This window comes from Phyllosticta citriasiana (assembly GCF_038021145.1).
Source record: "Phyllosticta citriasiana strain CBS 120426 chromosome Unknown IWZ02scaffold_5, whole genome shotgun sequence".
NCBI classification, from domain to species: domain Eukaryota; kingdom Fungi; phylum Ascomycota; class Dothideomycetes; order Botryosphaeriales; family Phyllostictaceae; genus Phyllosticta; species Phyllosticta citriasiana.
The window spans coordinates 330743-357611 of NW_027117282.1; the positions used below are offsets into that span (position 1 = coordinate 330743).

Below are 26869 nucleotides of genomic sequence, written 5' to 3' on the forward strand. Positions count from 1 at the left end.
CAACGTCGCCGCCGGCAGCGGTCATGCGCCGCAAAACCTCGCCGCAGCTCTCAGCGCCGCGGCCGCCGCAGGAGGCGAACGGGGCAGCGGCGGCGGTGGCCTCAAGCCCACAACCGCCGACGACGCGCGCCAGCCGACATCGCGGTCGCACTCGTTCGCCGACACGCTGGCCACTTCCAACACAAACACGTCGACTACGTCGCAAAGCCAGACGACGCCGAGCCGTCGCCGCAGCCGCAGCCACCACCGGCTGTCCTTCCTGCACTCCAACAGCAGCGCCAACACGTTGGCAGCCGCGCTACCAAAGACCAGCCCGGCAAATACAACCGATCCTGCTGCTGCTGCGGCGGCGGCGGCGCGCCCCGGCACCAGCGTCAGCGAGAACAACGTCATGCTGGGCCGCATCAGCAGCGCGGCGGCGCGGGGCGGCGGCGGCGGCGGCGGCGGCGAGAATCAGAGTGCAAGTAAGGAGAGTGCGGCGGGCGGGCTGGCAAAGGACGTCAAGAAGCGGTTTAGCATGCTGAATATAGGGCGCATGGGGGGTAGTAAGGGGCAGGCGCGGGTTGGCGAGAGCGTGGTTGAAGAGCAATAATAGTGCGTGCGTTCGCTAGTCTGCATGCGTTTTGGGGTTTGCGTTTGGGGTTCGGTGCCGGTTGGGGTTTGTTGCGTTTGATTTGATCTGGCTTGGTTGGTTGATTTTGTTTGTTGGATGGGCGGGCACATTTGCGGATGACTTTGACGGCGGACAACCAGTACCGTACCGCACCCACACAGCGGAACCATTTTTTATCGTTTGGGATGCTTGGATTGGTCCCACATGCGGAGGGAGGTAATGTGTGAGGAGGAGGAGGAGGTGGTGGTGGTAGTAGTAGGTCGCCTTTTCCTGCTTCTCGTTGTAGATATTTTTCTCGTTTACCTCTGCTGGAGCTACCACTACTATCGGCGCCGCCGTATGTTGGCTGCACACCTACCTTAAGTTTGGAGGAAGGTAACGCGTCACTATTCAGCCAAATTCTCTTGTTTTTGCCTCCTTGCTCCTAGTCGTCGTCGTTTTTACCTTTGCTTTATTTTGTTGTCGTCGTCGTTGATGTTTTGCGCCCCACGAGCGTGCTTAAGCGTTGTTGAACTACTTGATTGCTTCTTTTTGCTGTCGTTGATACGCGGTTTACGTATTCATCTCCTTGTGTCTTGTTTTTCTCTTTTGTCGTTTCTCTCCCTCTCCCTCCCCCTCTCCTTTGATGCCTTGTGAACTGTCTTCGGTGTATTTGTTCATTTATTTCGCCACTAAGAACTTGACCCTTCCTTCCCTCTCTCCCTCTCTCTCTCTCTTCTATTCTGACTCATCTGGTTCGTTCACTGTTTTGCCAACTTCTTGTCGCTTGAGACCGTTGTTTTCTGTTGTGTAGAGGGGCGAACAGCGAGCGAGAGTAATGTTGGACAGGGCTGCTTTTGACTGAGCCGGACTGGACACGGTGGATAGGTGGCAGAGTACATGAGGGGTGTGCGGCAGCAGATTGGTGATCTTTTGAGCTGGATAGATTGTGTGTCGGGGGGATTTTTCTCATCTCGCGGGTTTTTATGTATAGTGTCGTTCTCTCTGCAAAATTTGAAAAAAAGACAAGACAGATTGGTTGAATTATTGAATCGATGGGATTGTGATGATTGTGGGCCTGGATCGCAAACTGACATGCTTGGTCCTTTTGATCATTGTCATATGCCTTTGTTTGTTTTGCGACTGACTGGATGGCGGCCTCAGGATAGAAATGTGTGTGGTCATGCAAATGGCTCATTGTCGATCTCGAGAACGTATCGAATTGGTTGAGTGACAGCTCTTGAAACACTTTTTGAAGAAACTGACTGCCGGATCTTTCGAGTACATGGTAATTTGGTGGCCGCCAATCAGTCATTCGGATCCGAGGGATAGTGTGGTTGATTGTGTGTCCTGTGGCTCTGATGATGCTTTTCATCACCCAGCCTACAATTGTATCAACATGTGTTGCTTGCTCATGGCGTGGAGATAACTGATTTTTGTGAAGCTGGTTATTGGGCTGATACACTCGGTATGGCTGCATAATTAGCCTTATAGAATCCAGCAGAGTAGACCAGACCAGACGCTCAGTGATGCTAGGCAGAATGGTATGGTTTTGGAAAGCAGTGTGGTTCCGGTTAACCTGGGTAGGGTCTTTCAATCCATCTCGTTCCTGGGATGGCCTGTGAAGAGCTTTGCTGGGCTGGTGTCCCCTCGGGTCAGCATTCGATCATGACATGTTCACTTTGCCTGTGGCCAAATATTTCTTGAGGATCCGACATCTGTATTTCGCTATACACAGATGTGCTTCGTGAGATTGCAGTGTCATCTGCCCCCTTCGACCTATACGACCCCGGCAATTTCTGTCACTCGATCGAACACGCTACCGTCCGACCCAACCCGTGTACCATTTTGGATCATGCAAATGTAAGGAAAAGAAGAAGAGAGAACCGAGCAAGCCTCTCCCAGAACAGCCGACATTTTTATTCAACCCGAGATGTACGCCCCACCGAGTAGCTCCCTACGAGAGTGAAGACGTCTCCCATTTCTTTGCTTCGCGCGACATGCCAGCCCAGCCCAGCCCGAAATTCCCGTCCACGAGTCACCGCTTGGAGAAAAGAGAAGCCGGAGGTGCCGTTTTCGACGAGTTTGCCGGATTCGACGAAGCCGAGGGGGAAACCGGTAGTCGTGCAGTAGCAGCGTCGTCGTTGATTTACTGGGGAGCGGCCCCGCGGCCACGGCCGAAGCCACCACGGAACTGGGGCTGGAACTCGCCGGGGGCGCCGCCCTCCTTCTCACCACCTTCACGGCGGCGGTAGCCCTCACGGTCACCGCGGGGACCGCCACGGGGACCACCGCGCCTCTGGTCGTCAAGCATGCCGCGAGGAGGAGCGTGCGAGCGCTGCTGCTTGATGTGCGTCTGGGGGACGATCTCGGCGGGGAGGTGGAGCCACTCGCGGAGGTAGTCAAGACCCTCGGGGGTGAGGGTGTAGTAGTAGTACTGCCACGAGAACTGGGTCTTGAGGTAGCCGCGGGAGGTGAGGGACTGGCAAGCCTTGATGACCTGTACAATGTATAAGCGTCTGCTGCCATGGCCCTCGAAACCGCATGTCGGCGATGAAAATGGCGCTCGGTTGCGCATTCAAGCGCGCCAATTTGGTTTCAACAGTCGGATTCAACGTACGTAGAGGTTCTTGACGTCAATCTCGGAGTGCTTAGGAAGGGTGAAGTCCTGAGAGCAAGTCAGCAACGGCGGACTTTGAAAGCGCAGCGGTAACGCTCACCTTCTTCGCGACGAGGACACCCTCGCGGAAGAGGTACTCGTGGATCTTCTTCCTGTCGGCCTTGGGGATGAGCATGATGGGCGACTTGTTGTGGGTTGTCGGGTGTGGCTGGAGGGCTCGTCGTCGTCGGTCGCTGTGGTAGAGGGAATTCCACCTCAGAGTTTCGAGAGTGTGCCGGCAGAAGTTCGGGTAAGCCCGAAGCGAAGTGGTGCCAAGACCGGACACGCCGGGGAGATGCAGCCGTCGCCGCTCGCCATCTTCCTCAACCTCCGACTTCTAGACCAACCGCTCACCACACAACTTGCCTTTTCCAACTTGAATCCGAACATAACTCTACGACGTGCCACGGTGCTGTTGGAACCTCGAGGTTTAACCCCGCATCAACAATAATACCGCCACTACACCTCGAATACCGCACTACACCTGCATCACGATACGACGACACCCACACTCGACAGCGTCACGACAAATACACCATGGCATCGTCCACCATCAACGTCCTTCTGACCTCATTTCCTGGCCTCGGCCTCCCATCAACCCTAAATCTGCCGCTCCCCGCCCAATCGACGGTCCACGACTTCACCCTGGCAGTTAACTCGCGGATACCGGCCGTCAACAACCGACTTCTCCTTACCACTGCCTCGAACAAGCTACTTGATCCGGAATCATCGGCACCACTTGCATCTCTCCTCTCATCACCCGGAGATGCATTCCTCTCGCTCCGCCTCAGTGCTCCGCTCTGCGGTGGCAAGGGAGGTTTTGGCTCGCAGCTTCGTGCTGCTGGCGGCCGCATGCGTAAGAAGCGCGGCCAGGGCGAAAACAACGGATCATCACGCAACCTCGAGGGCCGCCGCCTGCGCACCGTCACCGAGGCCAAGGCGTTGGCCGAGTACCTGGCCATCAAGCCCGAAATGGACAAGAAGGAGAAGGAGGAACGTCGCAAGCGGTGGGAGGACATTGTCGCCATGGCCGAGAAGAGAGAAGATGAGATCAAGAACGGCAGCAAGGGCCGTCTGGATGGCCAGTGGATGGAGAGTAAGGAGGAGGCCGAGGAGAAGACGAGAGAGGCAGTTTTGGCGGCACTGAAGAATGGCGGAATCAAGGATGTCCTGGGGAAGAAGGAGTCCGACTCATCGGCGAGCCCGTCCGAGGGTAGTGCAGAGGAAAGCGAGGAGGAGGTACAAGAAAAAGCCACGGCCAGTTCATCCAAACCTGCACCTGCACCAAGGACCTTTTTTGGATGGGATGAGGACGAAGACATGAGCGACTCGGAAGAAGACGAGAAAGATGCGGACGATGAAGTCAGTGGCAAGGGCAAAGGTCGAGCCTGAGCAATCAGACTACTTTGTTTTCACATCAGGACTGAGGCATCATGAGTTGGGACTGTCGGATTCGGGAAAATCCTGTTACTTGAGCACTGGAGTTTGGAGTTTCGGGTTGGAGCAATATCGTATACCCAAAATGCTACGGAAGGTTATGCATAGCAACGGGCATCGAATCAAGCAAAACATTGTTTACAAAGCAACCTCTCTTTCTCAATTGCACCATCCATCAGCTTTCGTCCACAGATCATTGTTCCATCTAATTTTTACCTACACAGCAACTCAACCGGTCCTACCCGGCCCTCGGAGTTCCCGAAATCCCTCAGGTCCCTTCCACCTACCGCCTACCATGCCGCCGTCATCTTGGCCACCGACACAGTTGCCGCGGCACGCGCTTAGGCACAAACACTGCATGCAGCAGCAGCAGCGGCGGCGGCGGCGGTGCGCTAGCTACCTAGCTACCTACCTAACGCAGGGCCAAGAACAACGACAACAACAACGAAAAGGATTAAGATGTGAGGTATATCTCTTTAACGACAACCACAACAGTTAGTCATTACATTTGCTGCTGCTGCTGCGGCGGCGGCGGCGGCAGTGACACTAGCATCACCTGTGTACAGTAGACAGGCACCTAAGGTACCTATTTCCTCAACCCACGCCAACCAACAAACCATCAAATCCCCAACCCCAAACCCCCCGCATCCCTGCCCCGCACATGGACTGAGATGGACACCTGCATCGACGCGTCTAGATTCGCCCTCCATGACTCGGTGCGCGTCCGCCTAACGCGCTTATTCGCGGGGCGGCTGTGTTGGGTGGTGGACGGGTGGACGGACGAATGGATGGATGGATGGACGGGAAGGAAGGGGAAGGGAAAGGGAAAAAAAATAAAAGGGAAAAGAAAAGAAAAGATTTCTGGGCACGGGCGCGTACGCAGGAGCGCTGACAACGCCGAAGGATCAGAGGGAGGGGAGGGGAGGAGAGGAAGGAAATAGATTTCTAAGATAGGGGTGTAGAGCGTGGCGTTTCGAGTATCGACGAAGTGCTGTTTTTGTTCGATCAACTGGTTCGCAAGGCAGATGAATTGTTAGGTAATGTAGACAAGTGGCTTTACATCGCAGCTCCACTCTGCTCTGCTCTACTCTACTCTACTCTACTCAGCTCAGAGCGCCTCAGTTTGAGTCTTCACTTCATCCTCTCCATGCCACGCGCCGAATTGTTGAATCGCTACATATTTCTTGAACGCTGCATGCCATCCATCACAACCTCCACTCTCACGCCACTCATACTCGCACTTCTCATCCATCCCAAACAGGCTCCGCCGCGGTCTAAACCCCGAAACCTACCACACATTGCGTATAATATGCAAAAATACGGGTGAGAAGAGCGACGAGGGGAGTGGTGTGCTATTTTCTGTTCCGGCGCATAACGCGCGCGCGTGGCAGACAGGGGGGAGCTGCGGGTGCGGGTGCGGGTAGGTAGGTAGGTAGGTAGGCACCTTAGGTAGCCAAGCCGGTCTGGCCGGCCGGCCGGGCGTGCGTCCGTGTGGTCGACTAGGTGTGTGGGTAGGTAGGTAGGTAAATAGGTAGGTAGGTAGGTAAATAGGTAGGTAGGTAGGTAAATAGGTAGGTAGGTAGGAATAAGGTAACCAGACATGCGCTTGAGCGGGTAGAGACGGGGGAAATGGGTAGATGGACGGACGATGAGTGTGAGTGCGACGACGTGGTGGTGGTAGTGGGAGGCAGGCAGGCAAGCATTAAGTGTGCGAGTATCTTGTCGCAGATCGAGAGCCAGCGGCGTCAGGGAAAGGGGAGGAGGAACAAAAGGTGATGTAGCAAATGACACAGCAGTAACAGTAGTAGCAGCAGCACCGTGTAGCAATCAAAAATAATGATCCCGTCGTTCCCATATTGTACAGTAATTACTGTGAGCCAGCCATACTTCGAGGATTGGCCGGCACTGGCAGAGTGTGTATACACCTTGTATTATGATCCAGTCCACTCACTCACTGACCGCGCACGCTCTTCCCTTGAACTCCTGACTTACCCCGTTGCCCCCCGTCAAACCCGGCCCATCTGTCTGACTGGCGCTGGCCCTACCTACCTAGCCCAACGCATTATTATTAGAGGTTTTCGAGAAAACCTTGGAGATAGGAAACGAAACGATACGGAACGGAAAATAAAAGGAAGAAGAGGCGGAGGAGACACGTGTGTCCAAAAATAGCCAAGGGAGAGAGGAGATGGGAAGGAAAAGAAGAGAAGAGAAGAGGAACCGTCATCCCTCGTCGTCGTCATTATGCCCCGATAATAATTACCCGACCCTCCAATCTAGACAGAGAGACGCTTCGATTGTGTATCTCAAGAAACCGCAAGCCAAAAACGAGAAAAGAACAAAAAGAGAAGAAGGCAAGAAAGTGCGCATAGCCCCACCCGACCGAAGAGATATGTAGGCAACCCATCAAATCTCAGCGCCCGTATAAGTAAAGCCCGGGATGGGCCAGCCATAGACGCGCTCAGCCAAAATGCGCAACTCCATGGGCTTCAGCGGATCCTGATACTTCTCAATCACATTGATCTTATCGAGGGGATGCTGCACGCCCTCGCCAAACCAAGCCTGGCGCTCACAATCGTGCCTCGCATCCTCGGTCCACCACGGCGGCACCACGCCCCTCTCTTCGGCGTGATCGAGAAACTTGATGAAGCCTTTCAGCGGGTGCTGGCGCGACGAGTTGTGGATGCCCGTCGCGATGCCCGCGAAGACGTATTCGTCTTCGACTCGCAGCCGGTACGCGTCGATGTACTCTTGATAGACCGGCCGCGCGCGTTCTGGCGAGATGCATTTGGGGAGGTGGTTCGCTGAGTCGCTTTCCTGGCAGGCGAGCGAGCAGTACAGGGCTTGTTTGCAGCGCACGCAGGCGATGAGGCCGGTGGGGAGCTTGGAGTCGCGGCGGCGGCAGGTTGCGCACGAGGGGGATGCTGAGGAGGTGGCAGAAGTGTTGGACCAAGGGTGGATGTGATGGTGGTTATGTTGGTTATGGTAGTGGTAGTGGTGGTGATAGGCGGGTTGTTCGGCGGTTGCAGAGTCTAGAACACCAGGCATCAACCAACGCAACATCATTCATTCAGCCTCGACATGAGTTTCAACAACGACAAGGTGCATCTGATTCCAGTGGCCGTCGCTCGTGCATAACAAAGGGTAATGATATCATTTTGGGAAATTCCATTGCTTGATGGGGTGGCCATACCTTGGACACGTCTGTGTAGATCCGGTCGATCGCTGCTGCTTGGGCGGGAAGCACGAGGAGGGCTCCCGGGATTGCCGCAAATAGCCCTGACGCGCTCGTTCAGGTGCACGTCGTCGCTTTCTTGAACGTCAGCTGCGCTTACGGCTGGTGGTGGTGGTGTTGAGCTTGTTGGAGCGGCCGTGATGGCACTGGCGTCCAAAGTGGCCATGGTCTTTTTCGCTGCTGCTGCTGCTGCTGCTGTGGTGGCCGACACATGGGTACAAGAGGAGAGTATAGTATGTGGATGTGAGAAAAGGGAATATGCGCCCCTCAGCAAGACTCATGCGCCCCATCTCCCTATCTCCCTATCTCTCTCTCTCTCTCTCTCTCTCTGTCTACTGCAGCTGAGGCGGAGGTGGCGGAGCTTTATGCTTTCTTTTTGCAAGGATATTGCTTTTTGACTGCCGCATTCTAGACTTTTGCGTCGCTGCCTTGCGGATGTTGTGTAGTACACATAGTCACATGAAGCTCACATGACGCCGTCGAACCTGGACGGACGGGAGTGGACGTCTCCAATCACATGCACGCCATGTCCAACCCCAACGGCTCGCGTCTTCTTATCGCCGCAATAATCAACACAACTAACTGCTCTCCCTCCTCCATCATTACTGAACAGCATTCGCACCAGCCAGCCAGCCAGCCAGCCAACGCCTCCCCACCCTACGCCAACTGCCACTTGCCTGCACAATCCAATCCAATCCAATCCAATCCAATCCAATCCAATCCAAATCGACGCCGCCATGCTGTCCATTTCGCCCTCTGCCAGGTCCCTCCTTGCAGCGCGCCCACTCTTGGTCTCAAGAACAAAACGGCGCGCCTTCACCACGACACCACGACCATTTGCCCTTCGTGCCATTGACATGTCTGGGCAAGATCTGCGCAGGCTGAATGTGAATGGCGCCCGGCTGATGGACGAATTGCATCGCACGTGCGCGTTTGGGACCGGTCAACGGTGGGGAGAGTATGCTGTCCGTCTGTGTCTCTTTTGATGAAGCCACCATTCATTTAATTTCTTTCTCTCAATGTGTTGGGTGTTCCAATTAACTCCCGCCTCGCTTTGCACATGTTAGGCCAAAAGTCTTCACTTCCTGCGAGGAGCACACCAATTGGCTCATCGGTGCATAATTCCATCACTGCTATCATGCTCCTCCACCTCCTCCTCCTCCTCCTTGGCCACAACAGACTAACGAAGGATCCGTCTTCCCTCCAGAGCCACCACCGACACGGGCATGTCGCGCCTGTCCCTGACTGACAGCGATAAGCAGGTGCGCGACTGGTTCGTCGCGACGACGCGCGCCCTCGGCTGCTCCACGACCGTCGACGCCATGGGCAACATCTTCGCCGTGCGCCCTGGCCGCCGTGGCAATGGCGACGCGCCCGCCACCTTTGCCGGCTCCCACCTCGACACGCAGCCCGCCGGCGGCCGCTACGATGGCATCCTGGGCGTCATGGCCGGCGTCGAGATGCTGAGGGTCCTGGCCGAGAATGACGTCGAGACCGAGTACCCCGTTGGCGTCGTCAATTGGACAAAGTGAGTTGAACTGTTTGCAGCTAGCCTAGCTACGCGAGGCGCGTTTTCTTGGAGGCGTGGGCGGCTTTTTGTTGATTGATGGCGGCGATGTATAGTGAAGAGGGCGCGCGCTTCCCCGTCTCCATGGTGTCCTCGGGCGTCTGGGCAGGCGTGATACCGCTCGAGCGCGCCCACGGCCTGCAAGAAGTCGGTGGCGGCACCGCAACCATGAAGTCCGAGCTCGAGCGCATCGGGTACCTGGGCAGCACACCCGCAAGCCATGAGGCCATGCCCATGGCCGCGCACTTCGAGCTGCACATCGAGCAGGGCCCGAAGCTGGAGGCGACGCGCCAGAAGATTGGCGTCGTCCAGGGGGTCCAAGGGTACCGCTGGTTCACGGTCCAAGTCAGGGGCAGGGGTAAGCCGTCACAGCCCCCTGACGTACCATACACAGCTGACTCCACGTCTCTGATGCGCAGAAAGCCACTCGGGCACGACTGACCTCGCCAACCGCGCCGACGCGCTGCTGACGGCCTCGAAGCTCATTCTGCACTCGCACCGCCTGGCTGCCCGCCACGACGCCCTCGCCACGACGGGCATCCTGACGCTGTCGCCCGGCTCCGTCAACACGGTCCCCGGCAGCGTGCGCTTCTCGCTCGACATCCGCTCGCCCGACGAGTCGCGCCTGGAGCTGCTCGAAGACACCATCCGCCAGCACTTTGCCGCCATCGCGCTCGGCGGCGACGAGGCAGACTTCCGCTTCGACGTCGAGTCCGTCCGCGGCTTGCCCTGCGAGGTCGACATCATCGAAGATAGTAGGAGCCATGTGCTCAAGTTTGACGATGCGGCCGTCGCGGCTGTGCGCAAGGCGGCCGAACGCGTCGATGCCGTCGCCGGCCGCATCGTCGACATGACGAGTGGTGCCGGCCACGATTCCGTCTATGCCAGCGTCCGCTGTCCGACGGCCATGGTGTTTGTGCCGTCCAGAGACGGCGTGAGCCACAACCCGCGCGAGTGGACCAGTCCTGAGGACTGCGCGCTGGGAGCGCAGGTCCTGATGGGGGCGGTTCTGGAGTGGGATCGGTCCAGGGCTGCAGCGGCAGACGGAGCAGCAGGAGTGAAGGTGAAGTGAGATGGGCTGTCGCTACGTGAAGCTTGATGTCAGACACGTGAGCAGCAGACAGCCACCAACTTAATGCAGACGACAACGTCGCGATCAGTGATACCCAAATCTCTATCCTTCGATGACCACAAACCCCAAAAGCAGCAACCTCACTTACGGAGCAGCCCATTCCCCTTGCGCCCCCACCCATCTCTCTCCGCAACCTACCCCTTATCTTACCACCCATTACCTAATCGCCAACCCGCCAAGGCGAGCAAGCCCGTAAAACAACAATGACAAGATCTGGGCAGCCGCACTCAAGCCTCGTCCGCCCGAGAGACCGAAGTTTAGCCTTTCACGACCTCCGTTGCTCCGGTCGAGATGTGGATCTCGTGCGTGCGTAGTCGTCGCGAGGTGCAAAGAGTTTTCTGGCATCCCAAGGCTGTGTTGAATATGGACTGTGGCCAAGATTTGCTAAGGATGATTGCGCGGAAGGTTGTGGCGAGCGCCAAGACCATCTCTAATGGTGGCGATGAAGCTGCGGCAAGGCGAGGGATTCTGAAAAGACGTTTGGTGCCGTTAGTTGAATTGCTGCCGTTCCACGAGTGTTGGCATGCGTTGGTGCTGCAAAAAGCGTGCACACTCAAACGGGACAAATGCGCAGAGTGAGCAAACAACAAGAATTTCAAAAAAAATGACAAGGTTGATTTGGTGGTATCTTGATCTAGCAACAGGAAGCAGGGAAAGACACGTATAAACAGTGAAGAGGAAAAATAAAAAGACGATTCTTAGGGGAGGAGAAATCCACTGCCCAACAGCAGCAGCACTGCAGCGGTCAAAGACAACGTTTTTTGTCGTTACTTCGTCTCGTCTCGTCTTTTTTTTTCTCTTTCGATCCAACCACTGGTTCGAAAGGAATTTGAATCGAATCTTCAGCGTCAAGCGTTTCTCACGTTCTCGTACTCTTTTTTAGCGGCGCGCTGTCGACCTCATTAGCTCGACTTAACCTGCTCCGCGCCAGAGGTACCCTTCTCATCGTACTTTTCCGTACTGCTCCTGCTGCCGTCGCCCTGGTCACTGTTGGCGACCTCGGTCTCGACGAGCGGACCCGTGTAAAACTTGTTGGCTCCGAACCACCAACAGATGATGGAGAAGATGATGACGCCCATGAGGTAGACAATGGCCCAATTCATGTTTGCCGCCGTAGTGGGCCGCTCCGTAGGCAAGATGAAGATGATGGATACGAAGACGGTCCAGATGCATGCCCAGGCGTTAACGAACCATGAGGCAGCACCCATGTGCCAGGGTCCCTTCTCAAAGCGGCCGGATACCATCTTGCAGAAAATGGGGATGATGTAAGACCAGTCCAGGGCAATAGCGCAGGCGTTGAAGACACCAGCGATGGCCGTGTAAGAGCCAAGACCAATCAAGTTGATGGCGATACACCAGAAAATGCTGAACCAGACGGCGTAGATGGGCGTGCCGGTGCTGTGATGCGGAGGTTGCGTTAGCGTGGGATGCACGGCAATGACTGGCGTGGGGTGGGGTAGAGCTCACCGCTTGTCGATCTTGGTCCAGATGTGGGAACCAGGAACCAGGCGGTCACGCGAGTAGGCAAAGACTGTGCGAGCAAGAGACTGCGTCGCGGACCAGCAGAGGGTTTGCAGGATGATGACGGCGCAGACGGTGTAAAAAATGCCACCAGCCTTGCCGAGAGAGTTGTAAAAGATTTGCGCGACGGGCTGCGCCACGGGCGAGCTGAGGATTTCGGCAGGGTCGCCCATGCAAAAGGCAAGAACAATGTTGTAGAGGAAACCGGCAATGTAGGTAAAGGCCATTGCAGCGGAGATGCACCAAGGCGCCTTGATCTCGGGCTCGGAGATTCTGTCGCCAGTCAGCTTGTGCAAGGGGCAATTGGAAGGGTTGCATCGTACTCTTCAGTAATGTGTGCCGTGGCGTCGTAGTCGGTCATGGTCCACGAGACAGACAGGAAGCCAAATAACCAAGACCATCCAATGGGTTGCCATCCGGTGGTGGACTCGACGTGGGTAAAGACATAGGTCGCGTCGTGCTTATTGTCCGTCATGGCCAGCAGGGCGATGCAGCAAGAAACGAGGACGAGAACGTGAAAGATGACATAGCCCTTGGTGATCTTTTCCATCCAGTAGGTCGACATGGAATTGACAAAACCGCAGAGGACAGTCAAGGCAGCCATGACACCGACGGTGGCACCGGTCGAGGGCTGATATCTGAAGTCTGAACCCATGGAGACGGCGGCGAGGAGCAACTGTGCTGAACCATATTCGGACGAGGCGACTCCAGCAACCTGGCCCAGGAGGTTCAGCCAGCCGTCGACCCAGCTAATGGACGGAGCCCATTCCTTGGAGCAGAGACGTGACACGGTGTAGTACAGACCGCCGCAGGTGGGATAAGCAGAGACAAGCTCAGCCACCGAGCAGGCGATGCACATGCAGCCCGCACCAGAGATCAGCCAACACCATACTACAGCAGAGGCACCGCCAGAGGTCAGAGGGTAGGAAAAGGTCGTAGCAGTGGTGGAGAAGAGGCCGCTAATGGAGACGGCAAAGGAAAAGGTCGACAGGTAACCGAACTCGCGCTTGAAGACCTGGACGAGGGATTAGCTCTCACGTGAGGACGAAAAAGGAAGGAAGAAGTGGGTGTGACAGACTGGTTTGTATCCAAATTGAGCGGCCAGAGCCTTGTCTGCATCTGTCATGCCGTCCAGCTGGGTCGACAGTGGCCTCTCGCGAAGGCTCTCGGGCACTTCGACAGCACCGACGCTGCGTCTCCGGTTGGCGTGAGGGTCGCTTTCGGCTACCATGGTGGCGGAGAGTTGCTTTGGGCGAGCGAAGCGGAAAGAATGATTCACCTCCACTTGCGAAGACGAAGAGTCCGCCTGAAGCAACAGGAGTAGATTTGGTCCTGATCACACTTCACCACGGTCTGCATGTGCAGGAAGTAGATAAGGGATTGTATTCTGGGGACAGGCGGGCAAAAGGAACCCTAGCCTTTTGGACGGTTGCAGCAAATGCTGAAAGACGAGCGTTCGACAGACGGATGGGGAGAGAGAGAGAGGAAGGGAAAAGCGAGCGGGCCGGTCTTAAAGGTAAAGTTGCGGGTGGGTTTGGGCAATGGAGGCAAGCATGCACGCACCAGCCGCAGGTACGTCGAGCCGCGAGCGAAGGTCAAGTCGCCTCCACACGCGCTGGTGGCCCATCCCTGCCCGTCGGACAACATTTCTGGCAAATTGTAACGGTGCACACGCCCCATAAAGTTATCAATGGACCCCTCCGCTTTACGCCGTTTGATCGGCCAGTTCGGGAGCTTGGCTAGACCAAAGGCAGTATTGCTGACCCGGGGACCTTTTTTTTTTTTTTTTTTTTTTTTTTTTTTTTTTAGTTGTTGTTGGACTCGAGCCTGGAGTGACGGGAGTCGGCCGTGGTGGTGAAGTTTACGGTAACAAGGCGCTGACTAGGCTGCGTATCCTTTCTCGACTGGCAAACGGCAGATCGTCTTCGCTCAGATAGCAGGGTGGGCCAGCCTTACGCCGAGCTTTGGGGTAGTTACGTCGTCGTCGGCACAAGCGTCGAGGCCGGTTTTGTTGGCTCTGGCGTCGTGCGGCGGGGGGCAATTGGCTGTGCCGGGATAAAGGCCTTGCCTGGCCGTCGGTCGTCGTCGGGTAGTGTTGAGAGAGATGTGGGTGGCTTTTTGGTGTCATGGAAGGGAAGGGCATGGCAGGGGGTCAAATTTTAGTGGAGGAGGGTCAACGGAGGGCCTCGTCAGTCGTCATAGCCATTGATGTCGACGCGATCGTCGTCAGCAAGGACTGGAAGACGTCGTTCCGGTTGTCGTTGATGGCACCTGACTGTGACATGGCCGGAATGGCCGGTAGAGGCGAGTGCAGTGCAGTGCATTGATTTGATTTTCCTCTTTATTTTTCATCGCTGTTCCATGATTTTTTTTTTGGCCAGGACGACGACAGCCACGCTCTCTCTCTCGTGTCGTCTTTTCCACTTCCACTTTCTGCCAACACGGCTAGGCCGGCGAGTCAAGAGCGCGTGACGGCCGTCAGGTTCTCTTCTCAGGATTCCGGGTCACGGGCGGGCAGTTGTTGACTTGACCAGCCTAAGCCGAATGGGGAAGCTTCACGTAAGCCAAGGGTCAAGAGGGAAAAGGCGCCACCGCAGCGTGCACGGGCAGACGCCAAGCCGGAACAAGTCGTCGGTCCGATGCGCTGAATTGAAAATTTTTAAACGACTTGCCTTGGTGCCTTGGTGCCTACGGCTCTAACCTCACTTTTCGTTCCTCGGATAAAGAACCGCTCGCCTGTCAGCCGTGAAAGATTTCTAACATCCGCGGCCCTTTCTCGCGATAGATCGATTCCGCTGTGCTTCCTTCACTGCCCGGCTTCGTCGGCCTCCGGTATCCGCAGTCATCAACGATCGGTTTTGAATCGAACTCACATCGATGACCCTCGATCGTGCAAGGAGACCCTCGTTCCGCTTGTCACTAATCAGGACCACTTGCCTACTCCTCCGCCGACGGCTGTTCATTGTGCTCTGTCTTTTTTATCTTGTTTCTATCAAGCGGCCATTCGGCGCATCCCATCTCTCAGATTGCCTCTCGGAATGGCCCGGTAATATACGCGAGTCTTGACCTATATATTTCCATCTCAAACATTTCTTTACGCTCTCTTCTGCTTAGCGCCTAGCCTTGGCCCCCTAAGGTATTACCACACGCTATGCGCGCGTCCCACATGGCCTCTGTTTCCTCGGGACACCTTCTCTCTCGAGGCATAGATGGACGCTTGAACGAGCTTACCGCCCACAATTCTCTTGTTTGATCTTTCTCGAGGCAACTATTCCCGAGCATACAATGGCGGTGGACTCGAGAGAACTTCGTAACGCTGCTCAACAGAAGAAGTCGTCTCCGCCACGACTTTCACCAAGAGTCGCCAAGCCCGTCATTCGTAGCGAGCCGAAACGACGACCTTCTTTCCCTCTTGAGTATGGGTTCCTGGATGTTGTGGAGAGCGCAAGCTTCTTCCTGGCTTCGTGTTTGGGGCTACATCACGACTGCTTCGAGTGCGCAGTCTGCGACTGGAAATTCTAAGCCTCTGTGTACCACTCCTGAGGGACACAGCTGTACAAATCATTGAACCTGGACGCCGGCTCACTTCACTCTTGTCTCTGTTGTCGCTTTTACGTGAATCGTTGGATACAGGCATTGGCTAGAAATCGTCAATCCCAGTCTCGAAATCTTCCCCACAGAAACATTCGCCGTTAGTCAGATACGCTTTGGAGTTTGATATGACGACTTGACGAACCACCCGAACCTCAATCAACACGCCCAGCTCAAGATGACAAAGTGTCTTGGAATGGACGCCGACCATCGCATCGTAGGATTGGCGCGGATGCTTCCATCTCCGAAATACCACGGCACTGATTTTCGAACATGGATTGTGAGGACCCTCGAGTCCCTGAAGACTGGTCGGAATGAATCCTGTAAGGCACAGCCGGATATCTTGCTGAAGACGGTAAGCCCCAAGCGTTCCTGACATTCAGGGCCCTTGTCACGTTTGCCCGCATATCTGTGTTCCTTATCAGTCTCTCTATCTGGACAGGGCATGCGTCGCGTTAAAGGAGACGCGAACGAGGTCTGGGGACTGCATTTCCGAAGCTGGTTCAAAGATGAGCTTCCGGCGCCCCTGGGACTCTGATCTAGAGTTCGACCTTGATCACTTCGCAACACCTCTTTCTTGCGCCCAGGAAAAGGAGTTGGCTCCAATTCAATTACAACGACCTCGTTTGTGACGCCGAGGCTTCGGCGCAACTACGACTTGATGACGCTGCCTCCACGCAATCCACTTGGCCATTTGAGCTGGACTAACACAACGAGTGATGACAAAGTGATGCGACAGAATCGAGCAGGACGCTCCATTCCACCGATCACAGCAGGATGAAGACTGTGATGTCAAGGCGCAGCGGTGAAGGCGAGTACGGGCATAAGCATACGGACATTAGTAGTCTTGCGCCACAGACGCCACAAGGCCGCCACATGCGACCCTAGGTATCTCACCGCCTTCGGGACGGCCGATTCATCATCGCCTCGCGCACCCCACCACAACTTTTTCCTTCACGCGACAACGTGCCACCAGCAACCCTACCGAGCTTCGCCGCAATACAGGACGCAGTGCTCGCCCGACGTTCCCGCGCCCCCCAGCGACAACACGACACCTCGTCGCTTTAAAGCCCTCACGCCACAACAACTCCGCAGCTGAATCCTGCCTTTCGCGCCACCCGCCACACCCCAACCAAACAACATCAACAATGGCCGACGAGACCTTTTACGACGAAATCGAAATCGAGGACATGACCTTCGACCCCGCGATGCAAATCTACCACTATCCGTGCCCGTGCGGCGACCGGTTCGAAATCGCGCTGGCCGACCTGCGCGACGGCGAGGATGTCGGCGTCTGCCCCAGCTGTAGTTTGATGATTAAGGTCATTTTTGATCAGGTGCGTCTTGTCCATATCCAAGATGGGCAGACGATAGGTTGAAGGGTTGCTGGGTTCCAGGGCGAGAGTTTGCGGGCAAGACGTTTTACATAGCGAGGCTTTTGCGTTCTTGGGCTGACTTTTGTGATCGTCACAGGATGACCTGCCCGATGAAGACGGTCAACAGACGGGCGCTGCTCCTGTTGCTGTCGTTGCGTGAACGATTCAACTTCCGGCTACCCACGCTGCCGATTGAGCCAAGGTGGCGACTGACCGCCGATGTGGTCGAACATTACTTTCGATTCCCTCATTGACTGATACGGTGGAAGCCTTGGAGCCGGGGTCACCGATCTACTCGAATGCCAAGTCAAACGTCGCAAGATGTTTCTAGCCGACACACAGGCGAGGAGCAGAGACAACACTTGGCCATAGACGACTTTAGAATGTGGCAGTGGCAGTAAGATCACATCGACAAGTCTCGCAGCACCAGCCCAAGACTATCAAATTTGTCGATGGCACGCCGAGACTACGTCTCCACAGGACACCGGAGCAGCCAAAGCAACACCACTTCATCATCCCTTTCAGCCACACGCGGATTTGGTCTTCCCCGAGCCTGCTCGTCGAGTAGGGTGGTGCGCTCGCTGCTCCTTGACCCAACTTCCCGTGCAGCAGAGTTTTCTCGTCACTTTCTCACCCTGCAAATTCACGCTGTTCACCAGGGTCTGGATGTTCTCCCCCATGCGCACGAATCGGACCAAACGAATCAAATTGCATCATCCTACCAGGAGGAGGAGTCACTGTCTACAAGCGAACAAAGGTGTTGGGTCTAGGCAACGACAAAGGGGGAGGAGGTGTGTTGACGGGGGGTTGACTGTGGATGGATGGCTACAATGAAAAGCTTCGGAATTAGGACAAAGGGTATGCATGCCATGCCAATCAGCTACAGAGAGGGCGCTCTAAAAACCGCTGCTACCTCGTCCAAGACACAGACTGGGCGCTGATGGAGACGAGCATCTAGGAAACGTCGCGGATTTTTCAACACAGGGGATGGGGCAGCCAAGGCGGTGGCAGCGGCGGTGGTCCGGCGTCTTTCTGTCGTGGAAGTAACTCTAAAGTGCGCTGAACCTACCTATGCAGAAAGTGAAGGAGAATACACCTAGACAAAACTGTCGCATCCAGTAAATCGAGCAACTGATCAATCAATCAACAACACCACGCACGCATCAGCCAGCCAGCCAGCCAGCCATTTCGTTGACCTGGATATCTCTCTCTTCTACTTTAATTGGATGCGCAGCTGGCTGACACGTAATCTAGGCATTCATAATAATGAATGCCGTATGTGTGGGTGGTGACGGCGGCGGCGGCGGCTAAGGACCGGGAGTGTTGACGGTAGTATATATCTATATAGACTTGAGGAGTTAGTTTAGTTAGTCGGGCAGTTGGGCAGTCTGATGGCATGACTATGTAGGTGGCGCAATCGAAGGGTCGAAGAGGATTTGCGGTGCATGGAGGTGGGTAGGTAGGTAGGTAGGTATGTAGGTAGGTATGTAGGTAGGTATGTAGGTAGGTATGTAGTGGTGGGTGGGTTGTTCGACAACAGACTGAACTCAGTGGGTTGCTTTCGCGCGGTGCCTCCTACCTGAAGAAAGCACAGCACCAAAGCAGAAATGCAACAGCTGAGGCATGGTCTGGTCATTTTTTCAAGTTGAATTAATTCATTGGGTGCAACATTCATTTCAACAACGACTGAGTGAGTCCCAGGCCGAGTCCATTTCCTGCTTCCATCCTTCATGTCCATTCCCTCCATCCATTGATTCAAAATCATTCCAGTAGTAGCTTTTTTTGGTTTTTTTTTTTTTTTTTTTGGTGTCATGGGCAAATCGGCACGTTTCCCAAAACCAGTCAACCACCCACCCAGACGCAAAGGTAAAGAAAGAAAACTCCATCGCCCATGCAAATTGACATCTTCACACGCGAGATCAGCCTCAAAACTTCGAACAGCAGCATCTCATACACCTCCAGCCGCACTCACTCCTCACCCCTCCGCAAAACATCGCCCTCAAGCTCCTCATACGACAAATCGACGCCCAACTCCTTGCGGACGAGGTCGGTGAGGGTGGAGCCGTCGCGCAGGTAGACCCACTCGCCGAGGCCGGCGCCCTCCTTCTGCGACTGACCCTCGCCGACGACGAACCAGTCGTAGCGCTTGGGCCCGGTAATGGGCGACGACAGCCAGATTTGCTTGTTCGGCGGCTGCTTGTTGAGCACGTAGGTGCCCGTGTTGGGGATGTCGACGGTAAGGACGCCGCCCTGGCCGCAGAAGGTTGTCTGGTCAGTTTGGTTCAGTTTGGTCGTGGTGGTGGGGCGTGAGCGCGGGGAGAGTTGGGGAGGAGGTTGTCGTGCGGACGGCGATGGTGGAGGCACATGATGGTGATGATGAGGACGTTGTCTCGCACAGCTGAATGCGGAGCACTGGTGTCATGGCAAAGCGGGTATGGTGTACGAGCCAAGGTTGGTAGGAGGTTACAGGCAAACGAGCGGCAGCAGCAGCAGCAAACGAGACCAACAACCAACTAACTCACCGAATATTCGACCTCGACGCCCTCGCCAGCATCCGACTTCTCTTCCAACTTGACCAACAGCGCCTCGAGGTATTCGTCGGCAAGCTCGTGGTACTGCTCGGGCGTGAGCAACGTTGGCACGCGCAGGTTGGCCGTGACGTCGCTGTCGGCGGGCTCGCTTTGCCTGGGAGGCGGCGTTTCGGCGTCGGGCAGTATGCTACGGGCGATGGACGAGCTGCTGAAGGCTGCTCTGCTGCTGCTGGCTGGGGTGTCCGGCGCGGTGGTGGTGGTGATGGTTGTAGCAGGGATCGGGATGCGAGCGGAGAGCGGGCGAGTGCGGAGGAGCTGGTGGTGGTGGACGGAGCTGCGCTGGGCGCGAGCAGCGAGGCGGGCGGCGGGTTTGGAAAGCATTGTTAGGGGATTGGTGGTTGTAGTGGTGAGGAGACAGAAGAGGGAATAAAAAGAGAGTAAGAAAGAAGACGACGGCGTTGGTTGGTGAGCGAAGAGCAAACTGCGGAGAGACTAGGTAGCTCCATGATGGCTCTAGCGCCAGTGACGGCATCACAGGCACATGGATGTACTGCACTACACCTGAACTTCCTCCTCCTCCTCCTCCTCCTCCTCCTCCTCCTACTCCATACCCGCTCGCTCTCCACACGCCATTAGTGCCAGCCAGCCAGCCAGCCAGCCAGCCAGCCATGATCAATGCCGTCCTGGTCTTCAACAACAATGGCCAGCCGCGCCTGACCAAGTTCTACACGCAGCTGGTAAATTTCATCCCCACCACATCGACGACCGCCGCGCTCACCACATGTTTCCTCTAGGACACGGCCGTCCAGCAGCGCTTGATATCCGAAATCTTCACCCTAGTCTCCAACCGGCCTAACTCGTCCTGCAACTTTCTGCCGTGCGTGTCCCGATCCACACCTCATCTGCCGTCTCTGCACCGTCCCTGACACGGCCACCAAACATCTAGCCTCCCACCGCTGCTGGCCTCTTCGTCGTCGTCCTCGTCCACGGGCGCCTCATCAACAACGCCGCAACACAACGACACGCCCTCGCTCGTGACGTATCGCCACTACGCCACGCTCTACTTCATCATCATCAGCACGTCGACCGAGTCGCCGCTGGCCCTGCTCGACCTGATCCAAGTCTTCGTCGAGGCCCTCGACCGCCTGTTCGAAAACGTCTGCGAGCTCGACCTCATCTTCAACTACGAGACGCTGCACGCCACCCTCAGCGAGATGATTGTCGGCGGCGTCGTCGTCGAGACGGGCCTCGACCGCGTCGTCCAGGGCGTCCGCGCCCAGGGCCGCGTCGCTAAGCGGCCCGGCGATAATGTTGGCGGCGGCGGCGGCGGCGGCGGCGGCGGCGGCGGCGGCGCGGGCGGTGTTGGTGGGAACTTTGTCGGTGGCGTCGGCGGCGCTTTTGGTAGGGCTGAGGGCTTGTGGGCGGGCAGGTGACGAGGAGCTTTCGCGTCGTTGTTGGAGTCTATTGGCATGGATTCGTTTTGGATGAGACGGACAGACTGCTCCTGGCATGCTGGAATATGCATGCCGTGATTTTTTTTTGCAGTGGCAGGAGAGCCTGATCAAGAACTGCCAGTGTGGGCATTGCTGCTCCACACACACACACACACACACACCCGCCGGCGCCTACCAGCGCAGCCCCATCTGCACTTGGATTCAATAGATACAGTCAAATCAAGAATATACCCCCTCCACACACATAAGTACGTACGACCTTGCCTACCAGACAGCTACCTACTAAGGCAATCAGACTGCCTACCTTGCCATACAAGCACCATCCATCCATCCATCCACCATCCAGCCCCACTTCACAACCAAATCACAAAACACCTTCAAACACCATGCAAGCGAGCGAGCGCTGAGCCTTTCCCAGATCCATTCTCATCTACATTCCCTCCCATTATCATCATCATCACCGTCACCGTCATCTTGAGTGCCATTATCCGTCCGTCCGGGTAGGCCAACCATGCCACCATGCCACCACCTCCCGCATGCGGTATATTCACGTCGCCGCTCATCTAGCCCGCCCGTAGCATGCCTCTATGGGTGGCACCCCGTATGCTTGCGCGATTCTGGTATATGTGTATGTGTATGCGTGTGTGTATGTATGCCGATGCTGTGCGCCTCCTGCCTTGCATGCATGTATGCTTTATCCTGTGTTTTGTCTGGTCTTGTCTTGTCTTATCTTTTCGTGTGCGCTGTGCTGGACAAAAATGGGAAAAGAGAGAAGGAAAGAGGAGGAGAGAAGAGAGAAGTTTTTTTTTAAACACCGTCCCGAGGCGCCATGTGTGCCTTTTTTTTTTCTTTTTTTTTTCTTTTCCTGCGCCGATTGACGTGGAAATTGAAATGGATGCGAGGAAGAGGGGAGGAGGAAATGAGGTGAGAAGATGGTCTATGGGGGGTTTTGTGTGGATGTGAAGAGGAGAGGAGGTATAGAGACGTGTCCAGCAGAAAGCAGCCAGCGGTGCAAGGGTATATTCAACAAGAAGAGGAAGAGAAACAAGAAGAAGAGAAGAAAGAAGACGCAAAAACGCACAGCGCGGAGGGTGAAAAGTCAAGCAGCACCCTCAAAAGAGACTTTGACAAGCCAACCTCCGCCGCCGCCACCACCACCATTGCCTACAAAAACGTCTTCCTCTTACTCAACTTGCTATACGCCCTCGAAATCTTCAAATTGCCGCCGGCCTCCGGTGTCAACCCGCCACTGCTCGAACCCGGCCCCGGCCCCATGGTCCCGCTCGTCGTACTGTACAAGCTGGGGCTCTTGGACGTCTCGCCGCTGCTGCTGCCGTTGAACGTCTGCGCCGAGACGAGCCGCGGGCTCTGGCTCGCGTACCCCGTGTCCTGCTGCGCGAATGCCACCGACTGCGCGCTGCCGGTGCGTGTGAGCGGCGGCGGCTCGAACGTGATGCCAACGGGCGACGGCGACGGCGGCGGCGACGGGCGGTACGGGTTGTGGTGCGCCATTTCAGTCAGCTCGGCGGCGCTGCTGTTGGCGCCGTGGGCACCTGCGCCGCCGCCCATGTATGGCGACGATGGGGCGGCCGGGGACGCGGGGCCACGGGGTCGACTGCTACCACCGCCGCCGAAGCCGTGCGTCATGCTGTAGAAGAGGGACTGGAGCTTTGACGGCTTCTTCGGTGGCGGCATGGTAGGGCTGGGAACGGTGCTGGCGCTGTCGAGGCGCTCGTGAGCGTCGTTGCGGCCGCCGCCCACCAGGTGCAGCGGCAGAATGCCGTGGCCGTGGGTGTGCAAGTTTTGGCCGCCGTCGATGAAGTCCTCGGGGCGGCCCAGCGTCGTTGACCGCCCCAGTCCGCCGTTAGATCGGTTGCGGAGGCCCTCGCGTGGCAGCACGAACAGGTGGCCTCCTGTCTCGCCGATGCACCAGTCGGTCGCCCATTGTGATCCGGCGGGACCAGCGCCGCAGGCACCGCTCATTTCTCTTGCTGGAGGGCTGTTGATGGCGATGGAGAAGAGATTGGGGGGCTCGGAGAAGTCGGTAACGAGGCCGCGGTGGAAGAGCAGGTACGCGAGACAGAGGACGTTGAGGAGGAACGTGCCGGCTAGGACTATGAAGAACCCGTTGTTGGCGACTGCGGAGGGACCAGATGCATAGAGCCGATTGAGGATCGTGGCGTTGAACATTTGCCTCACTGGGTCCTTGACATCGGCCGACTTGAAAACCTGTCATGCAAACGCCATTAGTACAGTTTCTTGCAAAGTTGAACGTCAGGGCGCAATTAGAATCAAAGAAATTACTCACCCAGTCCATCTCTACGGTCGCGTCCTCCGTCGCCATCAAAAGCGTACTGCTCGAAAGCACTGCCAGCACCTCTGCGATGCTCGGCAGAGTCTTGTCCAGCTCAGGTTGACGCAAAATCGTCTGCGTGATGATCCGCGCAATACTAGCTCTGCCGTCCGTAATGCCAGCGCCCAAACTGAGACTGTTGCCCCATTCAGATGCAATCCACGGCCAGTCGCGGCTCTCAGTAGCCCAGCCGGAGTTCGCGTCTGCATGTTCCTTGATGTACGCCATTGGGTCGTTCTCCGGGTCGCAATTGACGGAAAGCGAAGAGCCATCGTGCATTGCGACGAATTTGGTGCTGCAAAAGGGAGTAATGGTCGCCTTGAGTTGGCACATGGAATACCGCTCTTCGTCTGCGTCTCCATCTCTTCCTAACACGTAGACCGACACACGACCGTAGGCAAAGGTCTGATTGGTAACCGTGTTGTACGCTTCGGGATACTTTGGGAAGACGGGGGCATGTTGGCCGTGTTTTTCGCCAATGCGAAACAAGTCGTCGACGACGGTGCTGTTGAGCCAGGTGTCGTTGCCGTAGAACGAGACCTGAGCAGGCCAGGTCGAAGTGTTCAACACTCCGGCATCCGGAAAGGCCGTGTAAACCAACGGTGCCAGCTCAGTGCGGTTCATGTTTGCACACAGCACGTGGACGGCCGGGTTGGGAGTCGAAGCGGTCAGGGTGTACGCTCCCAGACCACCCAAATCCTCTGGCTGGAGGATCCCATTGTTTTTGTGCTGCGCAGCTTGGAGGACCGAGATGTGCGGCATGGCGAGAGAAACATTGTTGATGATGCGGCCGTTCCATTCCGTGGCAGTAATGTCCATCCAGCTGCCGTTTACCTGGACTGTGGAGTCCCAAAGACTGTAAGCAGGAACACGCGAGTTCTTGTCGTCACCGACAGAGCTGTTTGCAGCTCTAATCGCCCATTCCGAAAGATATTGTTGGTAGTCGTGGTAGCCCTGAGCAGCGTACGAAATGTCCATGCAGGAAGAGTTTCTATAGGTTGGGTCCTCAGAAAGTGGGATGGGGCTCTTGCATTTCTCCGAAAGATGCGACGGATTCGCCCAATTTGTGTAGACTTCAGCAAACATGTCAATGGGATGCTCATGGTTGAATCGAAGTTGTGGCTGAACTGTTCAGGGGTCAGCAAACCAAATAGCCATCGGGTTCAAGGGGGAAAATCAACTTACCCAAAGCATCCGAGGCGGAAGTGTAGAGCATTGCGCAAACGGCACCACTTGCACTGATGATGCCCAGAATGCTGAAGCCAGCGTAACGAACAGTCTCCCAGTTCACAACCATGTTTCCAGGTTGGGTGACCCAGTTGCGCATGTTCATCTCTGCCAGGCTGACACCTTTTCCCGCGGTCCTAACGCTCAAGCTTCGCCTGCTGAGTACTTGTCCAATGAAAGAGACGATTGCAGTCGCAAACGTTAATTCAATCGTTTTGGCAAAGACGGCAGTGAGAAGCGAGGAATTCGAGGGGGTCAAAGCACCCTTGTCGTGGATTTGCGGCCAGTCCGGCTTGCGGATGGCTATCCCAAGAAAGATTCCCGAGAATGCTGTCGAATAGATTGAGAGCAAGATGATCGAGACGGTGATCCATTTTGTTCTGAAAAAGTGCCTGCGGGCTTGACAAGCTTGTGGTGGTAAAAATCCTACATTCTGTCAGTACTTGACGGCCCTGGAACTGTAGTCGTCAAAAGAAACGACCCCTCCTGGATTCTTCCTCTGGTGTTGGATAATTTCCTAGGCGTAGCTGTGGTAGCGAACGATGGCTCTCTATCCTCGTCCATGGTGGCAGATGAATGCTGCCTGGATGTGGCTGTGGTGCCAGGAGCGACCATTCCTTTTGATACATCCAACATGTGTGACTTTGGTTGTACGTACCAGAAGTTTCGCTTTTCACAAAGTAAGCTTCAGCCGACTTTCTTGGATCGCCGCCAGTCTTCAACGGCTCACCATCGCTGGTGAATTCGCGAAATCTAGGGCTGAGTGGGCTCTTGCGCTCAGAAGTTCCCACATAGTACTCGGTCTTTGCATCCCTCGCAGCACCGGATCCCGGATATGCCGACTCTTCTGGAGGATGCATGTTGAAATCCGTACCCAGCGGCGTATAGACGGAGGTAGGTGGAAAGGTGGCGCTGGTCGGCGTCGGCTCAGCACTTGAATCACTGCCGGGCGGCGGGCGGTAGACGTCGCCAAACGATGACCCTGCAGGAGCTTCACCGTAGATATTGGCATCTTGATGGCGATTGGATTGCTCCTGACGTCGCGAGGTATTCGTCATCAACGAGTGCAAGTTGGTCGTGGTTGACCCTGCCGGGACAGGATCATTACTGTGCTCTTGGTCCATATTTGTTATACGAGCTTCTTTTCGGTCCGATCGAGTCAACCCGCTCGGGGACGCCGGCAGTGGATCATCATCATCCGCGAGAATTTCAACAAAGCGCGACCGTCTTGAAGACTGCGTTGCGCCGGACTTGGCGGAGTTGATGGAGGATGACCGCGCGACGCGAGCAATTGGCGACGCGGCAGACACGCGATGGGCACTCGTACTCGCGTTTGCATCCGAGCCGGAATCCGAAAGCAGGGGGCGGCGAGCACTGGCGGAATCGTCGACCTCGTGGTAGCCCGATGACATGGTGTTGGTGATCAGGCTGAGAAGAAGGGCTTGAGCTTGTGGAATGCGGGTCCTCCAGCCACAGGTAGACCAGTTCGAGGTGTGGGACTAGTCGGCAGGCCCGAGCAGTACGTGGCACAGGAGATAAGATGCTCCTAAATGGCGACAAAAAGAGGCGGAGAGTGGGGTGACGGGTGGAAAGAGTCCGACTGAGAGGGGAAAAAGAGAGATGAGAGACGGGGCTCGAGAGTTGGCGTTTTTGCGATCACCCAGAGCCAAAGCAAATAGTGACCAAATGATCAGCGGGCGACTTGCGTGCGCACTGGTATCACGGACAAGCGGGATGGACGACGACGTGCGGATGTCAGCAGCTGTCAGCTGTCAGCGCTCGAAACAACAGGTGGATGGAAGCGCCTAACGTCAACGAAGGAGTAGTACCGTCCATGTTGCGGTAGAGTACCTAGGCCATGATGGGAGTAGAGGCATAGCGACGAAGCCAGCCACGAGACAGACAGACAGACAGACAGACAGACAGACAGACTCCGGGTACCGCAGCCGCCCCAGATTGTTTTGTTTTCAGCTCAGGGCGCCCTATCCCCGCACTGTTGGCCGTCGAGAACGTGCTCCTCATCGTCTCTCTTGGCACTGGCTACGAGAGATTCCCCATGTACGAACGACTCCTGACTTTGGTTTTTTTTTTTTTTTTTTTTTTTTTTTTTTTTTTAAACCGCCCATTCACCAGCCCTACCGTCAGTCCGCCACCTGTGGCCCCCCATCTTTGTCAATCGCAATAATGCGCACGCTCC

At 55.9% G+C, this 26869-nt stretch overlaps 11 protein-coding genes across 11 annotated transcripts; 5 read left to right on the forward strand and 6 right to left on the reverse strand.

The window, feature by feature from the left end:
- Window positions 1-2741: 2741 nt before the first annotated feature.
- Window positions 2742-3387, reverse strand: IWZ02DRAFT_489408 (40S ribosomal protein eS10; the record flags this gene model as incomplete). The annotated part of the gene is made up of 3 exons (XM_066769568.1): window positions 2742-3092; window positions 3213-3260; window positions 3313-3387. 3 exons carry the CDS (start codon window positions 3385-3387, stop codon window positions 2742-2744), a joined length of 474 nt encoding a protein of 157 aa, XP_066623573.1.
- A 185-nt stretch (window positions 3388-3572) lies between these two features.
- Window positions 3573-4905, forward strand: IWZ02DRAFT_447980 (telomere stability and silencing-domain-containing protein). The gene has a single exon (XM_066767315.1). It carries the CDS (start codon window positions 3789-3791, stop codon window positions 4641-4643), a length of 855 nt encoding a protein of 284 aa, XP_066623574.1. The 5' UTR covers window positions 3573-3788; the 3' UTR covers window positions 4644-4905.
- An 881-nt stretch (window positions 4906-5786) lies between these two features.
- IWZ02DRAFT_221928 (uncharacterized protein) lies at window positions 5787-6477 on the reverse strand. The gene has a single exon (XM_066762835.1). It carries the CDS (start codon window positions 6288-6290, stop codon window positions 5862-5864), a length of 429 nt encoding a protein of 142 aa, XP_066623575.1. The 5' UTR covers window positions 6291-6477; the 3' UTR covers window positions 5787-5861.
- Window positions 6478-7091: 614 nt separating this feature from the next.
- Window positions 7092-8443, reverse strand: IWZ02DRAFT_516880 (uncharacterized protein; the record flags this gene model as incomplete). The annotated part of the gene is made up of 2 exons (XM_066770686.1): window positions 7879-8443; window positions 7092-7717 (listed from the first exon to the last, which is right to left on the reverse strand). The coding sequence occupies exons 1-2, from the start codon at window positions 8084-8086 to the stop codon at window positions 7092-7094; spliced, it is 834 nt and encodes a 277-aa protein (XP_066623576.1). The 5' UTR covers window positions 8087-8443.
- Window positions 8444-8657: 214 nt separating this feature from the next.
- On the forward strand, window positions 8658-10623 carry IWZ02DRAFT_468840 (N-carbamoyl-L-amino acid hydrolase; the record flags this gene model as incomplete). Its single annotated transcript, XM_066768662.1, has 5 exons — window positions 8658-8878; window positions 9128-9448; window positions 9544-9845; window positions 9907-10510; window positions 10593-10623. 5 exons carry the CDS (start codon window positions 8658-8660, stop codon window positions 10621-10623), a joined length of 1479 nt encoding a protein of 492 aa, XP_066623577.1.
- Window positions 10624-11148: 525 nt separating this feature from the next.
- On the reverse strand, window positions 11149-13489 carry IWZ02DRAFT_221971 (amino acid permease-domain-containing protein). The gene is made up of 4 exons (XM_066762836.1): window positions 13219-13489; window positions 12464-13155; window positions 12087-12413; window positions 11149-12017 (listed from the first exon to the last, which is right to left on the reverse strand). The coding sequence occupies exons 1-4, from the start codon at window positions 13369-13371 to the stop codon at window positions 11522-11524; spliced, it is 1668 nt and encodes a 555-aa protein (XP_066623578.1). The 5' UTR covers window positions 13372-13489; the 3' UTR covers window positions 11149-11521.
- Window positions 13490-16495: 3006 nt separating this feature from the next.
- On the forward strand, window positions 16496-17413 carry IWZ02DRAFT_222038 (diphthamide biosynthesis protein 3). Its single transcript, XM_066762837.1, has 2 exons — window positions 16496-17068; window positions 17205-17413. The coding sequence occupies exons 1-2, from the start codon at window positions 16880-16882 to the stop codon at window positions 17265-17267; spliced, it is 252 nt and encodes an 83-aa protein (XP_066623579.1). The 5' UTR covers window positions 16496-16879; the 3' UTR covers window positions 17268-17413.
- Window positions 17414-18929: 1516 nt separating this feature from the next.
- Window positions 18930-20134, reverse strand: IWZ02DRAFT_448000 (arabinogalactan endo-1,4-beta-galactosidase). Its single transcript, XM_066767316.1, has 2 exons — window positions 19630-20134; window positions 18930-19357 (listed from the first exon to the last, which is right to left on the reverse strand). Exons 1-2 carry the CDS (start codon window positions 20017-20019, stop codon window positions 19076-19078), a joined length of 672 nt encoding a protein of 223 aa, XP_066623580.1. The 5' UTR covers window positions 20020-20134; the 3' UTR covers window positions 18930-19075.
- Window positions 20135-20219: 85 nt separating this feature from the next.
- IWZ02DRAFT_399726 (AP-3 complex subunit sigma) lies at window positions 20220-21317 on the forward strand. Its single transcript, XM_066765614.1, has 3 exons — window positions 20220-20375; window positions 20433-20515; window positions 20585-21317. Exons 1-3 carry the CDS (start codon window positions 20307-20309, stop codon window positions 21069-21071), a joined length of 639 nt encoding a protein of 212 aa, XP_066623581.1. The 5' UTR covers window positions 20220-20306; the 3' UTR covers window positions 21072-21317.
- Window positions 21318-21417: 100 nt separating this feature from the next.
- IWZ02DRAFT_222248 (uncharacterized protein) lies at window positions 21418-22155 on the forward strand. The gene has a single exon (XM_066762838.1). It carries the CDS (start codon window positions 21672-21674, stop codon window positions 22053-22055), a length of 384 nt encoding a protein of 127 aa, XP_066623582.1. The 5' UTR covers window positions 21418-21671; the 3' UTR covers window positions 22056-22155.
- On the reverse strand, window positions 22156-26259 carry IWZ02DRAFT_222253 (uncharacterized protein). Its single transcript, XM_066762839.1, has 4 exons — window positions 25331-26259; window positions 24631-25098; window positions 23401-24572; window positions 22156-23321 (listed from the first exon to the last, which is right to left on the reverse strand). Exons 1-4 carry the CDS (start codon window positions 26082-26084, stop codon window positions 22257-22259), a joined length of 3459 nt encoding a protein of 1152 aa, XP_066623583.1. The 5' UTR covers window positions 26085-26259; the 3' UTR covers window positions 22156-22256.
- Between the last annotated feature and the right edge of the window lie 610 nt (window positions 26260-26869).